At 34.2% G+C, this 15,433-nt stretch overlaps 8 protein-coding genes and 4 pseudogenes across 12 annotated transcripts, besides 1 other annotated feature; 4 read left to right on the top strand and 8 right to left on the bottom strand.

The window, feature by feature from the left end:
• Positions 1-15,433: part of a mobile genetic element that runs on past both edges of the window.
• On the bottom strand, positions 82-1,059 carry TVAGG3_0987410 (organellar and viral DNA polymerase type B; the record flags this gene model as incomplete). The annotated part of the gene is made up of 1 exon (XM_051254053.1): positions 82-1,059. One exon carries the CDS (start codon positions 1,057-1,059, stop codon positions 82-84), a length of 978 nt encoding a protein of 325 aa, XP_051079627.1.
• On the bottom strand, positions 2,892-3,969 carry TVAGG3_0987420 (organellar and viral DNA polymerase type B; the record flags this gene model as incomplete). Its single annotated transcript, XM_051254054.1, has 1 exon — positions 2,892-3,969. A coding segment is annotated over one exon (1,078 nt), but the record flags the coding sequence as incomplete, so codon positions are not given.
• On the top strand, positions 4,061-4,533 carry TVAGG3_0987430 (annotated as a pseudogene). Its single transcript has one exon. A coding segment is annotated over exon 1 (473 nt).
• TVAGG3_0987440 lies at positions 4,822-5,508 on the bottom strand (annotated as a pseudogene). Its single transcript has one exon. A coding segment is annotated over exon 1 (687 nt).
• TVAGG3_0987450 lies at positions 6,611-7,199 on the bottom strand (annotated as a pseudogene). Its single transcript has one exon. A coding segment is annotated over exon 1 (589 nt).
• TVAGG3_0987460 (keratin-associated protein family) lies at positions 8,845-9,285 on the bottom strand (the record flags this gene model as incomplete). The annotated part of the gene is made up of 1 exon (XM_051254055.1): positions 8,845-9,285. A coding segment is annotated over one exon (441 nt), but the record flags the coding sequence as incomplete, so codon positions are not given.
• On the bottom strand, positions 9,703-10,194 carry TVAGG3_0987470 (organellar and viral DNA polymerase type B; the record flags this gene model as incomplete). The annotated part of the gene is made up of 1 exon (XM_051254056.1): positions 9,703-10,194. A coding segment is annotated over one exon (492 nt), but the record flags the coding sequence as incomplete, so codon positions are not given.
• On the bottom strand, positions 10,272-11,529 carry TVAGG3_0987480 (organellar and viral DNA polymerase type B; the record flags this gene model as incomplete). Its single annotated transcript, XM_051254057.1, has 1 exon — positions 10,272-11,529. A coding segment is annotated over one exon (1,258 nt), but the record flags the coding sequence as incomplete, so codon positions are not given.
• Positions 11,547-12,323, top strand: TVAGG3_0987490 (uncharacterized protein; the record flags this gene model as incomplete). Its single annotated transcript, XM_051254058.1, has 1 exon — positions 11,547-12,323. One exon carries the CDS (start codon positions 11,547-11,549, stop codon positions 12,321-12,323), a length of 777 nt encoding a protein of 258 aa, XP_051079632.1.
• TVAGG3_0987500 (uncharacterized protein) lies at positions 12,549-13,163 on the bottom strand (the record flags this gene model as incomplete). Its single annotated transcript, XM_051254059.1, has 1 exon — positions 12,549-13,163. One exon carries the CDS (start codon positions 13,161-13,163, stop codon positions 12,549-12,551), a length of 615 nt encoding a protein of 204 aa, XP_051079633.1.
• On the top strand, positions 13,189-13,590 carry TVAGG3_0987510 (uncharacterized protein; the record flags this gene model as incomplete). Its single annotated transcript, XM_051254060.1, has 1 exon — positions 13,189-13,590. The coding sequence occupies one exon, from the start codon at positions 13,189-13,191 to the stop codon at positions 13,588-13,590; it is 402 nt and encodes a 133-aa protein (XP_051079634.1).
• On the top strand, positions 14,793-15,366 carry TVAGG3_0987520 (annotated as a pseudogene). The gene has a single exon. A coding segment is annotated over exon 1 (574 nt).

Genomic DNA, 15,433 nt, shown 5'->3' on the forward strand with positions numbered 1-15,433 from the left:
ATGACCTCATGGGCTTCGCCCTTGCCGCTAGCGGCTTATTTTTATCACGAATGACCTCATTGCTGACAAAAATAAATGACCTCAGAACTTCAACTTACGAATAAAGCTTGTTTTAGTCGTTATTGAGAAGTTAAACTTTTCAGCAAAGCAAGGACTAGAAGACTTACACAAGTCGAATCCAATCTCTTGACCATCATGAAGTGCTTTGTAAAGTTTCATTAAACTGAACTCAGAGTCTTTGTCATATGTTCCAACAGGTATGTGAATGTTCTTATCTTCATTGTAATAGCATTGTATAGCTTCAGGAAACATTTCATTAGCTGTTAAAGCAAGGACGTCTTGTTTTACACCTTTACAACGTGCATGGAATGCAACTTCATTTAAATCGTTCGTGAGTAAGTCTATGTAAGTCTTCTTTCCACAAAATATTGACTTGTATGCTAAACTTTGTTTTCCAGGTGTTATTTCTGCAAAGTCAGAATGAAATTGACCTAATGTTTTACCAATAAGTTCGCGACCGTATCTCTTCTTAAACTCTGCTGCAAGCTTTGGTATGTCTTCATTGAAAATATGCATGCTATCACAGTCCTGGTAAAATATTTGAAGTCCCATATCTTCAGCAGTACAGAATACTTCACACATTATTCTCTTCGACATAGACAGAATGTTAACACCAAGTGGACAGAAGTTAAAGTGTCTGCAAATACTTTTCGTTAGCTTGAAAATAGTTTTATCTGAACCATCCAAACCTTCGAACTTCACTATATGGTTGTAGTTTCTGATGGCATATCTTATAGCATCTTTGTCATTTACTATGGTTATTTTTGACTCAATAGGAGATAGAATAGTTTTGCCATAAATACTGTTCAGAATGAGCTTTATATTTTCTTGCAAAGGATTTCCTTCTTTCTTATACTTTAACCTTAACTCAAACAACTTCTTTACTTCATCTCTTATTCTTATATCTCTGTTTCCATCGTAATAGTATCCTTGCAACACTTCACATTTGACACCTTGATATTTTATGAGGTCTTGTAATGTTATATGGTCAACATACATGAACAGCAAGTGTTTGAACTTCTGGGAACGTTAAGTTCTGGATTTAGTTCAGGGTCACAAACTATTAAAGGAAAGTGTCTATGTATTCCAATCTCTGTTATCTTAATGAGAACAAAGAAGCCAGACATAAACTTTTCACCAATGGGTTCCTTTTGGTCGTCATCGAATAAATGTCTCATGAGATACTCTGTGCTTAACATCTCATCCTTCAATACTTTTGGAATTCCTTCTAAAGTATAAAGTCTTGCTATAGCGGATGGATATAATGAAACAGCGTCGAAATCAGCAATGAGTTTCTTTTCGCTCTTTTGTTTAATGTTATCTGACAGCATACATCTTCCACCTTGAATGCATCTCGAAATAAATTCTCTTGGTTTATTTGAGAGGTCATAAAGATTTCCATTCGGAAAGTACACTCTGTTCTCAAATAATTTGTTAGCAATAGAACAAATACTAACGTAGTCATAAACGTTTAAATCAAATTCTTTCAATATGTCATTGCGGAACTTAACAAAACCTTCTCTTAAAATTCTTACATCTTGTTTGCAGTAAAACGTGCTATATTTTTCTAAGTCGAAATGGTTTTCATCTATTCTGCAACCTTTGATGGAATCTATGTTCTTCATGAATGTATCTGCATCCGGATAAACTTACAGCTTCAGAAATGACACCAGTTCTGTTGTCATTTGCTAACAAAGTACTGCTGTAGTAGTTGTATGGAAATACTTCTTTCGGTCCTGTTTGTAAGTTAAACATAGCAGGAAATAGTTTAAGCTTCTTATTTATAACACTGTAAGAGTCTTTTATAATAATTGCCCTTCCTTTATATAAGCCAGTTATTTGCATTGTTCGTGAACCTTTAATGATGGGAGTTCCTTTCACTTCTGTCATGTGTCTTAAGATGAAGTTTATATCATAACTGAGGTTATGGAAATATATTAAACTCTTGTCAGGAAGTCGTTCCAAAAATTCTGTTGCACAGTTCTGACCCCAAATGCTTTCACTCACTGAACCATCTTCATTGTCGTAACATATGTTAAAAGCTTTATGAAAGCCATCGGTACTACACTCAAAGTCAGCAAAGAAAACGTGCTCAGGAATGAACTTGCACTTATTTTTATTTACTTCTTTTGACTCTGCTTTCTTCTTCAGTTGTACACAATACTTTGGAGCATATGTCAAATCTTTAAATGGTGCAAGGTTCTGTTTATATAAGTCAGTCGTATATGTGAAAAGTTCTCCATAAGAAATAGGTTCGAAATATTTGCACTCCCACAATGTTTTCATAACATCCCATAACGGTGTTGTTCTATCATAACGAACTACATATTTATCTTCTCTCTTTGTATAAATCTTCATTTGTTTCTCAATGTTCATTCCACCACAAGCTTTGAGAATTTCTATATAGTTGCGAATGAAATATGTTGTCATTGGTAATCTTTCGTTTAGCATGTAGTGGTCTTCAACAAGAAGTAAGTCAATAGTTCTAACAGTTTCACATTCTTTTGGTATGTATCTCTTTATTTCATTATGTCTTGAGTCATTGAAATAACCAATGGTAACATTAAATGCTATACCTGTTGCGTCAGAAATTTCTTGTACTTTACTTTGAGGAAAGTCTCTAACACGAATGACTTCTCTCATGTGGTCAATAGTCTCTCCATCTACTCCAGCCTGAATGCAAGCATAAACGAAACAATTGTCTTCTGTCATAAGTGTTGCAGTTCTTTTGTTCAGTTCATTGAAGATTTGGTAGCGTTCAAGATTTATAGGTAATGTGCAAAGATACTTCCAGAACTGACCGCTTCTCTTCTTATAAAACTTCTTTTCACCATTATCTTTCCAAAAGCTTTCTATAAGTGCTGGGTTTCCTGTTTGCTTAAGAGCTTCCAAAATGGCTTTCTGGTCATTTGTCAGTGTGCTTTCATCTCTATATGGTCTCTTTTTTGGTTTGCCTTTCTTTACATCTGACATCGTTAAGCCTTCATATTCTGTTAAATCATACATCTTTATTTCGGTAAGATTCTTTATGTTTGTCAAGAAGAAGTCATAGTGCATTTCAACAATACCTGCAGCATTTGCTTCTATCTCTGATATAAAGTTCTCCTTCAAGAGCTGATGTAGTAGTGTTCCAATATTATTGAGGTTTAACGTAGAACATTCATACTTTCCACCAAGTTTATAACATACCATCCATCTCTGTTGTGAGTTTATTTTAATCTTCTCTAAGAGTCTCATGAAAACCTTACCGAAATGTTTGTGTAAGTAGTCTCTGTTTGGTTCATCTAAAGCTTCGATGTTAAAGTCAATGAGTCTATTGCCTGACTTCACATTTCTCTTCCTATTCTCTTCATCTTTCTTTAACCATCTCTCACCTTCTTTTGGTTTGTCGTCAATGGAACGAATGACATCGTTAGCTTTGCGAACTTGTTCTATAGCGCTCTTAAACATCTCTCTTCTCTGTTGTTTCAGTGTGTCGTCTCTTCTTCTTGTTTCACCAATGTTTGCATTTGTTATGTCAAACATTTCTTGACGAACATCATGTGAAAGAGCTTTACGAGTATGACCAATGTTTGCATTTGTTATGTCAAACATTTCTTGACGAACATCATGTGAAAGAGCTTTACGAGTATGACCAATGTTTGCATTTGTTATGTCAAACATTTCTCTTCTTACTTCATGAGGTACTGAACGTCTATGATATAAGTCAATAGCAACGTCATTTAAAGGAAATGTTTTGTTATTAATGTGATCATGAATTCTATCATAACTTATTGCACCATTATAGTCTTTAATGAAGTCAGCGAGTGCTTTTTTGTTTGTTGCGTAATGCTTTGCAACATCTATATTAGCTTCTGTAAGAAGTTGTTTTATTTCCGAGTGTTCTAACTTAGACAACTTCCGATACATCTTTAGTAGGAAATAAAAAAAATATTTTTGAAAAAATTAGATTAGATTTTTTTTAAGTTATTTTTCAAAATAATTTAATATTTTTATTTTAATGAAACACATGCAAGATTGCAAGTTCTTTTCATACAATGCTCTCGCTACTGCCATCAAGAATGAGTTCAATAATGCTTCAAATGTTAATGTTATCTTTAACAAGAAGTTTGTGAAAGAATCTAAGTTTGGTCAGTATGTCAGACCATTAGCTATCGTCATTGACCGCAAACGTTATACTTCACAAGAGTTAGCAGTAGTTTTGAAACAAAAGAGTTTCTTCGTGAATGTCAAAGATACTCATATACTGTCATAAAGAACTCTAACATTGACTTCTTCAGTATTGCTATGAATCTTTCCGAACAGAAAGAATATAAGAAGGGTGAAACAAATGTGAAATATTATCCTTCATCTCTGAAGACAATAACGAACAAAGATGTTATACAGAAATTCTTACCAAAGGTTGAAGAAGCTTCAATTGACATTGACGAAGGAAGTGAAATGGTTGAAGAAATTGACCCTGAAGCTATTTAAGCAAAAATATATTTTTGGTTAGTCTTCATATGGATATTTTACAACAATTCCCCAATGTATAAACTTTTCATACGCTTTTTCATAAGCTTTATATACCTTCAGAAATTTTGCATAATCTTTAGAAGCATTTAGATATTGTTTAAATGCTTTGTATGTCTTCATAAATTTTGCATAATCTTTTACATGCTGTTCGTTCTCCTCTTCTGTCATGAGTTCCGAATATTTCTAAATTCATGTTCTTTCATATGAGATAAAATTTTATAAAAAAAATAAAATTAGCTTAGATTTTCATTCTTCCTCTTTGAAGTTATCGAAATACTCTGTTATTTTTTCTTTCAGTAGCGGTAAGTCTTCTTTGAAGGTAAGAATTGTACAACCTTAATATTATAGTGTGTTTGAGGTAACGTATCTTGAACTATTTGTTTCACATCTTCATTTGGGTCATTGAAATCGGTAAGTTTTCGCGATAGAACCAATTTCTGTCAGATTTGTAAATCTTAGCAAGGTCGTAAAAGCTCTTGTTGTTTCTTCTAACTAAATGCAACATAACCATATCTCTGTCTTCTTCTCATTTTCCATCTCTTCAGTATAAATCATATACTTATAGTTCTTTTCCTTTCCTTTTGGTACTGAACGCGGTATTCTTTTCTGTATGCTTTTGTCTTTGGATTCAAGCTTGTTCTCTAGCTCTTCACGTTCTTGTCTATGAATTTCGTCAAGAAGTCTGTAAACATGCCATGCATAACGAGGAGAAGCCCACATTGCAACAGCATTTACAAGAAGTCTATGTACATACCAACCTCTTAAATTTATTGGCAAATTTTTACGATTTTCATGTGTTTTATGCAAGGCCGATAAAAGTCGGTCTAGAGAAATTTCACTGTTTTCATGAGTTTTAGGCGACCCCGAAGGAAGTCGGTCTCGCTGTTCTTCACTGTTTTCAGAAAAAAGTCGGTCTCGCTGTGCTTCACTCATTCTTCAGAAGTTTTTTCTCAGCCGAAATCAATGATTTTTTCATTTTTGGAATCCTTAGCGAATGAGGAATCTTTTCTCTCGTGGAAGCTTTGAACAAAAATATAATTTAGGTGAAGAGGTGAGATCTCACCTAATTTTTCACCTAATTTTTCACCCCTTGAACTTTTTATAACATTCGGTCATAACTTCATCAATTTCATTTAAATCACGATTTAAAAACTCATTGACTTCATCTTCAACCGTGTCATCTTGTAATAAGAATATTTTCTTTAGTTTCATGTCAACATCCGAACAGCACAAAGGATAAAATCATATTCATTTCTTCCGTTAAACATACTTTTTCTTTCTCGTTCATCGTTAAATAAATTATTGAAAATATAAACAGCGGTGTAAAAGTTATGTACTGTGTTAAATGTTGAAGCTTCACCTATTTTAGATTTTAGGATTCTTTTAGTAAGTAAATTGTTATCGTTCTTTCTCTTTTCCTTATCGTTCATGTCGAATCTGTCGAACCACATATCCTGTATTTCATCGAATTTACGAACTATAGAATTCGTCATTTCCCTGGTTAATGAGGGGTAATCATTATTAATTTTTTCATATAATTTGTCCATATGATTTTCATCGACGTTTCCGGAAAGCATTTAATTAAAGCAAAAAATAATGTTTAGGTGAAGAGGTGAGATCTCACCTGTTTTTCACCTCTTTTTTCACCCCAGTTTTTTTTTTCACAAGCGTTTTACATGAATGTACGATGTATATTTGAAATCCTAAAACAATTTCGTAGCTTCTATTTCTTCTGTCAGTATGTCAAAAGTTTTAACAATACCGAAGGTTTCTTTATACTTCTTCTTGACGTCAGATAGAAGAAATCTTCTGCTGTTGGATAGTTTTTGTTCAGAAATTCTAACATGTTCATTTTATCTTCTACTGGCTTTTCTGCTTCTTTCTTTAAGTCTGCATAGTCGTTCTCATTCTTTCTATCTCTTTGACTGAGTAGTTATATTTCCTAATTGCTGCCTTACATTTAGAACATTGCGGGTTCATTTTTGCGTTATACATTGAAATAAAACCAGCTAAAACAACTAAGGCGTCAATTGCTCTCTTCATCTCAAACATAGCGGGTCTTATTTGTTCGTTCCATACTTTGCCTCTTCTATCTTTATCTCTTATTTCCCAAACACATTTTGCAACTAATGAAACAAAGTTATCGTAAGTCTTAAACTCCTCAGATTTATATATGTCAGAAATGTTTTTTATATACCATGTCGCAATCTTTGTCCATAACCTTATGGTTGCAATGAAAACCAAGGAATTCATAGTTTACCTTTCGTATGAACTTCTTTATTTTACTGAGTCAGTTGGTTTCACTTCAATTTTCTCGAATTCAGGAATAGTGAGTTTTTGTTGTTGGATTTCAGGCAATTTGGGTAAATGGTCAATAATGTCCTGCATTTCATAAAGATATTCTTCATTTTCTTCATCTTTCGCACTACAGTCTAAATTACTTGTTAAAAGTTCTTGCTTTATCTTCTGGATTTTTGTTTCAAAAGTATATGAAGAAGGAATGAAGTTTTCATCTCTACTAACATTGACGTAGGATTCATGACTAACGAGTTTGGTGCTGTTGTTGTGGACAGAGTCCCGCCGTTCGCGGCTTGAATTGTTGTTGTGCCGATTGTTGAAATCATATCTTTTATACAAAATAAAAAAAAAAAAAAAAATAAAACTAACTTTATTTTTGGTCTTTTGTGAAATTCATGAAAATTCACGGGTGAAAAAAGAGGTGAAAAAACAGGTGAGATCTCACCTCTTCACCTAAACATTATTTTTGGTCTTTTGTGAAAATTCATGAAAATTCACGGGGTGAAAAAAAGGTGAAAAAACAGGTGAGATCTCACCTCTTCACCTAAAATTATATTTTTGTCTGATTTACATCTAATGAAAAAGTTTAGAAGAATTTTCTTATTCTTTCTGGCATATTTTTGTCTTTCCAGTACTCCCGCTCTAATGGTCCCAGATGTTGTTGGCTTCGACTCTCTCAAGTTCTTAGATGGTATAACATCTTCAACGCCTCCTTCATATCTTACTTTAAGTGTCATCGTTTGTGTTATAGCCAAGTATTTTAATAACCACTCCTCGCTTTGCTTCGTCAATGGTTTCAGCAAGTTTGCCATTACTACTTTCGACTAATTTATGTCGAGGATAAAACGCAATAGAGTCGTCGGCAGCTTTATAAGATATCCATTACCTTGCGTAGAGTCTACGATATAATAATTTCGACTTAACCTTAAACGTTTCTTTGTCAACGGTTTGTCGTCAAGAACTACACGAACTTTTGTTCCAGGAATGAGGGTAAATTGTGTTGAATTTCTGATATTTTGTGTTTGGCTTCGTTTCTTTTGTATATACTTTTCTTCTTGTTGTTGTGTCATTGAATTTGGTGTATGTCCTGTTGTAGAATGTGTTGAGGAATTATATACTTCGAGAAAATGTTTCATTGTTTCTTTCGGTAAAGTCTCGCTCTTGGTTTAAATCTCTGAGAGTCCTTATGAAGCGGTTTATGATGCCGAGTATGTTATGGTTATGGTCTTCAGTAGTGTAGTGAGTTATGTTATGCTTAATGAGAAATTCTGTGATTTCATTGCTGAGTATGCACTGTCTTGGTCTGATGTTAAAGTACTTGGGTTATGTTCTGCTACAAACTTTTGTAAAACTCTTAACACTTCACGAGTTCCTTTATTTTTCATTGGATATGCATATGCTTTACGAGTGTTAACATTTATGAAGATGAGGAATGGTTTATGTCCTCCTTTTCTGCTTTGAATGAGAGTGTCAAATTGGTATGCGTCGGGAGTGTTGGAGTAAATTGGTAAAAAGTAGTCGTAAGGGTTTATTTTTGTTTGATGTACAACATTTTTGTCAAAGAACCTTTTCACTTCAGCTCTGTTAGTAAATCCCCGACTCTTTGCAGCTTCATTGAACTTCTTAAATGACCTCCATGGATGTTGTTCGAATACTTCTTTCAAGCTCATTTATGTAAAGTTAAAGATTTTATTCTAGGCTCAAGCGCGTTCATTGAACGCGGTACCATGCGAATACAGTCACAAATGGTGGCATATAATCTGCACCCGAGCCTGTTGGATTTGTTGTGAAAGTATGGACATGATTTCCTGCGGTTCCACAGAAAATACCTGCGCTTGAATCTACTGGGTCACTTGAAATATCATATCTATGCATTCCCTGTCTATCCGAACCTGCTGCAAGATTTGTATAACCTCTTTTTGTTATTGAATGTGAATGACTACCTGTTGTGTTTGTAGTTCCTGTATGAGTGTGCGGTGGAAGGTTTGCTTCAGTAATTTTCTTCGAACCTCCTGTTTGCTTTGAAGAGTTAGCACAGTATAAGAATTTGTCTACAATCTGCTGCCATGTACCAAAACCTAAAACACTTGCTGGATTTGTTGAGTTCATTGACGTATAAATAGAGCCTATAGGATATAATGTTTGAAGTATTTCAGTCTTTAATGTTTGAAGCTCTGTTTTGTCTGCTTTCTTATCTAACATTGCTGGTAGTTCATATGCTTCAAAGTTTCTGGCATGATCTTCGATATTCCTGCAACTCTTATCTAAATTGTTAAGAGTATCTTTTACACTAGTGCTTGGATTCTCTAAAGGTGCACTTGAACCCAAATCATAGTTCAATATTATGTCGTCTGCTCTAACAGTAGTGAAGGATTTATGTGTATGATTTTTGTCGGCTTTATTGTCTAACATTGATGGTAGTTCATGTGCTTCAAAGTTTCTGGCATGACTTTCAATGTTCCTGCAACTCTTATCTAAACTGTTAAGAGTATCTTTTACGCTTGTACTTGGATTTTCTAATGGTGCACTTGAACCAAGGTCAAAGTTCAATATTATGTCGTCTGCTCTAACAGTAGTGAAGGATTTATGTGTATGGTTCTTGTCAGCTTTACTGTCTAATGTAGCTTGAAGTTCATTTATATCGGAGATGTTGTGTTTATGAGATTTCAAAACTTTGTTCGTTGCTTCGAGTTCAACTTTGTCAGCTTTACTTTTAATAGCATCTTCAAACGTTATTTTTGCCTTAACTCTCAAAGTAAATCTTGGTTCAACTAGTACACCGTTAACATTGAAAGTAGAGGCATAAATTTCACCGGTATAACCAAATGCTTCTGGTGCTTTAGCTACATCATACTGTACAGTACAGCTTATGTCATAACCTTTAGCACGAATGTATTTATATCTTCTTTCATTAACATTTTTTGTCTTCGCTTCATCACTTCGTGTTAAATATCCATGGTAGTCCGTTATAATCTGTTCGTCTGAACTTATATAATGAACGTGGTTCTTGTCCGCTTTACTATTTAATGTAGCTTGAAGTTCATTTATATCGGAGATATTGTGTTTATGTTCTTTATCTGCTTTTTCGGCTAATTTCTCTTCTATCTCATTTATTTCAAGTTCATGCCTACCACCACCTCCCGAAGAAGTATTTTTCTTCAGCTCTTGAAGAACGTCCACTTCGCCATCTTTGGTGTCAATAATGAGACTTTGAGTTAAAACCTTTCCTGTCTTAATGGATGTTTGTAAAACTTCTTCTTCACCATGTTCGGGGTCATGGTCGTCATCATATCTTGTGAAATCAGATATGTTGTCATACATTAAACATATCTGTCTCAAAAGTTCTGCTATTTGAAACTGGAACGAAAGATATACAGAACTTTCATCATCTCCTAAAGTCAAGTCTGCTTTCTTAAGTATTTCTTGAATGTATGCAATGAGAACAGAGTACCTTGGAAAATATTCGAACAATATTTCATTAGCTGTTGGTTTTGGTGGTTCTTCTGGAGTTTCTGTTGTTTCAGTTCCTTCTGTAGGTTCTGTTGGAGTTTCTGCATCTCTTGACTTCAATGCTCTTGCTCTCAAAGACCTAAATGTTAGAGCACCGGGTTTTACAAAGGACTTTATAAATGCTTTAATAGTTCCTGGTAAGTTATTGTTAGCATTAAATAAGTTCCTTATGCTTCCATCATGTACGTCCATAGCACTATGTAAAAAATCTATACTTTTCTTGTAGTCAGCAATAGACTGACTGTGATTTTTTAAAGATTTGTCAATACCTTTAAGCCAATCTTCATGCATGTCTGATACTGAGCCAAGAATATCATTTGCTTCCTTTAGTGTATTTTGTGCTTGTCGTAAAGTATCCAATCCCGTACGTGCATTGTTTGCTATACGTCTTACAGTATCTATTTGACTCCTTGTTTCTTGCATCCAACCAGATAAAGTTTTAATAGTATCCGAACCATTTGAAATGAAGTTCAAAGCATTTTTAACGTCATTTAAAGCTTCTTCACCAAGTACTGCCCATATCTTTCCGATTTGGTATTGAAGAACTCCATATGAAGCAGCTGTTAAACCAGTATTTATAAGGTCCCATATCCATGATTTAGCAGTTTTTCCATCCTTTCCATCCTTTCCATCCAAACCGTTTTCGCCTTGAGGTCCTTGTATTCCTTGTATTCCTTGTATTCCTTGTATTCCTTGAGGTCCTTGAGGTCCGGTGTCACCCTTCTCTCCTTTCAGTTCATCTTTATGTTCGTTATAATATTCTAATGTCATAAGGTGTACATCATTACTGCTACCAGCAACGCCAAGAATTTGTTTCTCATTCATGACTAAATTCTTTAGGCATTTAATGTTGTCGTCAAATCGAAAGCTCTTTAACAATTCAATGAGAACATTTAATACTTTCACTAATGAGGCATCTACTGTAGAATTTATATATTGCACCGTTCCATCATTTATGATGGGAACCTTGCTTGTTGTAATGAATGGGTCATAAGTGTTAAAAGTATCGAAATCAATGACTTTTTTAGTTTTTCCATCGTCAATGACTAAATCATTGCCTTCAATGGTTAAAGTTGAGTTTTCGTTTACTAGTTCATGTGCTCTTCTTGCTTCATTTGTTTCATACGCATATGCAGCAATAGTCATATTTTAATGAGAATAAAATGTTGTTCTATTTGCAAAGTACAGACCCAAACGAATACGGGACAGTAAAGCTACAAACAAACTTAGGTCTTCAGAATGAAGCGCTTGCTTTCAGAGTTGTTGACTTCAATACTATCGCAACTTTTGTCATAACAGATGAAACAGATTTCATGGAGTTTGAAATAGATGGAAAGAAGCACGAAATAAGATTTCACAATAATGTAGAATATAAGATGGAAACATTAGCTGGAGTGTTAAATGCTCTCATAAATACTACAATAAACAAGGATAACGAAGAAAACTTAATGAATGTTAAACTTATTGCAGGAGTTTTGAAGTTCAGTAGCAAGAAAGAGTTCAAGATAACACGAATGAGTCATAGAGTTCAACTTCTTTTAGGAGCATACCATATGACATTTCCTTTGAAAAGTGTTGACAAAACGATTGAGATGAAATCTGTTCCATACGTATGTTATGGTAATTGTTTATACATTGAGTCAAAAATAGCTAATGTCACAGGCATTTCAGGAGTTAATAGTAAAGGTTCAGTAGAATATAAATCTTTCTGTTATGCAGTCAATTCAATGTTCATTCCAAACGTTCCTGTCATAGCAACTCATTTAGGTAAATGGATTCGCATTAGTCCTCATAATTTGAAAGACATGCAATTCAGACTTGTTGACTTTCAAGGAGAGCCTGTAGAACTGAAGGCACCAGTGCGAATGACTGTTGAAGTTGACTTTTTAGAAAATATTAAATGCAACAGCTTACAAGAGAACTCAGAGCTAAAAATATAAAGTATGAATGTTATGTATTAGGTCATGAACTTTGGTTGTTGCTGTTTGATGAAACAAATGATTAGTTATGTCAGTCAAGAGAACAGAAAAAGGCGTCAAAGGCGCCGAGCGCAAAGCGCTATATTGTGTTAGTGAAAACTGCACCAAGTCAATAAGATTAGGTTTGCATTATGAAGATGAGTTCGATACTGTTGAAGAAGTTTTGGATAGATATTACAAATTGCTTTAATTTACTAAAACATATTTCAAGCAAAGTTTATATTCTGTTGAAAGTTTTGTATATTCATTCGAATATTTATACTTAAACTCAACTCCTGTAGTTCCTGGTGTTTCAATGATGCGGATGTTACCTATTTTCATGAATGGTGGCGTTTGACCACAGCATTCGATTTCAGGGTCGAGATAGTCAATGACACATTGCTTCCCTGTTATTCGTGATATAACATTTTCAAGGTCCTCCTTTGTTAGAATTATTTGGTTCTTACTTATAAGATTTATCAAAAGCTTCTTATCGTCTTTGAGTAAAATTGTTTGGTATAACTGAAGAAGGTAATGGTCTACGTTATCTGAAGGATTTGTTTGAACATTTATGTAAGGATTGTCGTTGGCTTCTCTTGAAAGAATTTGGTCCAGTGGTGGATACTCTAACTTAACATCTGATGTAGCGTTAGCGTTTGAAGCTGAGTTTAAATTCACGGATTTCAGTTCTGGTTCTTTTTCTTTCAAACACTCTGAACTATAGTTCTTTATGACAATATTGTTTGTCGTTCGTGAGTCAACATTTGATGTTGGTTCAATTGGAACATTAACGGCACCAGCTAAGATGGATTTGCTTCTCATTTCATATAGAATAAAAACCTTTTATATGTATGAAATGAACAATATACTCGACAAGGGTTTGAATGTAAAGCTAACGAATGAAAATATTGTTGAATTCACTGAGACAGGAGCTGTGTATAAAGATGTAGAACTACTGAACAAAAGAGCTAAGGGAAGAAGCAGGAACATGAACAAAGGGTGGAAGCCTATAAAAATTTATGTCAATGATGGCTCAGGAGGTTCAAACATAAAGTATGCAGAAAGTTATAGAGTTTATGCTCTCAAGGGAGAGAAGCCTTCATTTAAGAACAGCTATTCTAACACATATCCTCAAAAGCTAACGGATGGAGAAGTGGATGATATGAATGACAGCAAAAATATTAACAGAAATGGCGACAGAGATGCATGGAATTTGTTTACCATCAGTCAATTGAAGGTTAAACTTTAAAACAATGTTGGTCGTTCCCATGGAATATTTTTGACTTTAATGGTATTAGTCATGATATGAATCTCAAGGTATGAACGAGGAGAGATGAGAGACTTATATGCTTCCCAAATTTCTTCAAAAGGTAATGTTATACCTGACTGTTTCCAAATGAGTTCAATATCATAACGTGAGAAACCTTGAAAGATAACGAAGTCAGTTATGAGACGTTTTATGTTTAAAGCTAAAAACCTCCATGTTTGCATAAGTATTGCTACAGTTAAATGGTAATGTCTGACTTTAGTATGATGTTAGCTAATGGTGAGTCAGGTTTTGACACTAAACCTTTTCCGGCGAAGTCGTCGCAAACTAACAAGTATTTGAAGGATATTTTTTGAAGGGGTATTTTGAAAGTTTTGATAGAATGTAGTTTGTCAGTCGTTTCATATCGTAAACTCCTGAGTACTGACGTAAGTGGTGTTTGTCAATAATTCTTTCCATCTCCTCAGAAGTCTTTTGCATTCCTGACTGTATAAATTCAACGATGGCATAATATTTCCTCTTACGTCGAATGTAACGTTGAAGAAATTCAATGAGTTCACTGTCTGGAACTTTAACGACAGAGGCTTGAACTTTTGACATAAATGTTTTCGCTGTTGAATCCATAGAGTCTGAAGTTGCTGATATAATGATTTGGTCATAGTAAGAGTCGTTTCCTAAACGCTCTGTTATGAGTATATGACGAATTAAATTAAATGTCTTACCTGAACCCATCTTTCCACAATAGAAATAACACCATTTGAACAGAACTCATAGTCCTTACTGAAAGGAAGAATAAGAGAAGAGTTAAGTTTGTCTGTAGTTTCATTCATGTCTTCATCTACGTCATGTATTAAATGCTTCATTTTATCTCCATTAAAAATGCAAGTCAGAAATATTCAGAACATAGCACCGAGTCTAACTGACAAGAGTATAAAGATATACTATGAACACGTTATGATGAAACCAACCAAAATTCAAGAAAGTCAGTATACTTATGAATATCCAAGGCACTGGGTAGAGTATGTAGGAGGTGAGAAAGCTATTGAAATCAGACAGGTTCGAAGTATTCCAGCAGGAAGAACAATATTATTGAAGAACTTTAATGTTTTGGATATAATGATGAAACAAAGAAGCAAGATAGTTTTCCTGTTGCTGTGTATGTGAACCTAGACACAGGAGATGACATGAAAGTTTTTAACACAAAGCTTCAAACGGTAGTGAGAGAACAACTGACTGCGGAAGGACATCCATTACCTTCAGAAGTTACCATAGCATATAATTTTGAAACAAACTCAATAGATTTTAAAGTCATCTCTGCAAAGAAGTCAGGTTTTACATTTAATGAAGCAGATGTATATTCGAATGAAAACTTCAAAGCTATTGCATGGTTAGATAATGACGATTGCTTTAAGAAAATATTTAAATACAGTGACTCAACGATGTCAATAGATGACCTTCGTGGAATGTTACCATCGACGTTTACAGTTGAAGGCTCAGCAGGATTGCTTACAAAATTGTCAATTGGTGGTATTTGGTCTCGTGAGAACATTGTTATAAAATCCAGTATAAGTGAATTTGCTGAAGAATCTATATTATGTCTTTCAAACTACATGTATTCGCCGCCGAAGCATTATAGTATAACAAACTTTGTCAGTAAGTTTAACATAAGACTTGTCGAACCTTCTTCAATGAAAGATGTTGTGCTACCAAAGATGGAAAGGATGGACTCATTATTGAAATGATTTTAATGCATATTAAATGAGCTTGTTCTTGAAGGTCATTCATGATGAAATAACTGTTGTAGAAGATGTTAGCAATTGTTCAG

This window comes from Trichomonas vaginalis, chromosome I, assembly GCF_026262505.1.
Source record: "Trichomonas vaginalis G3 chromosome I, whole genome shotgun sequence".
Classification (NCBI taxonomy): domain Eukaryota; phylum Parabasalia; order Trichomonadida; family Trichomonadidae; genus Trichomonas; species Trichomonas vaginalis.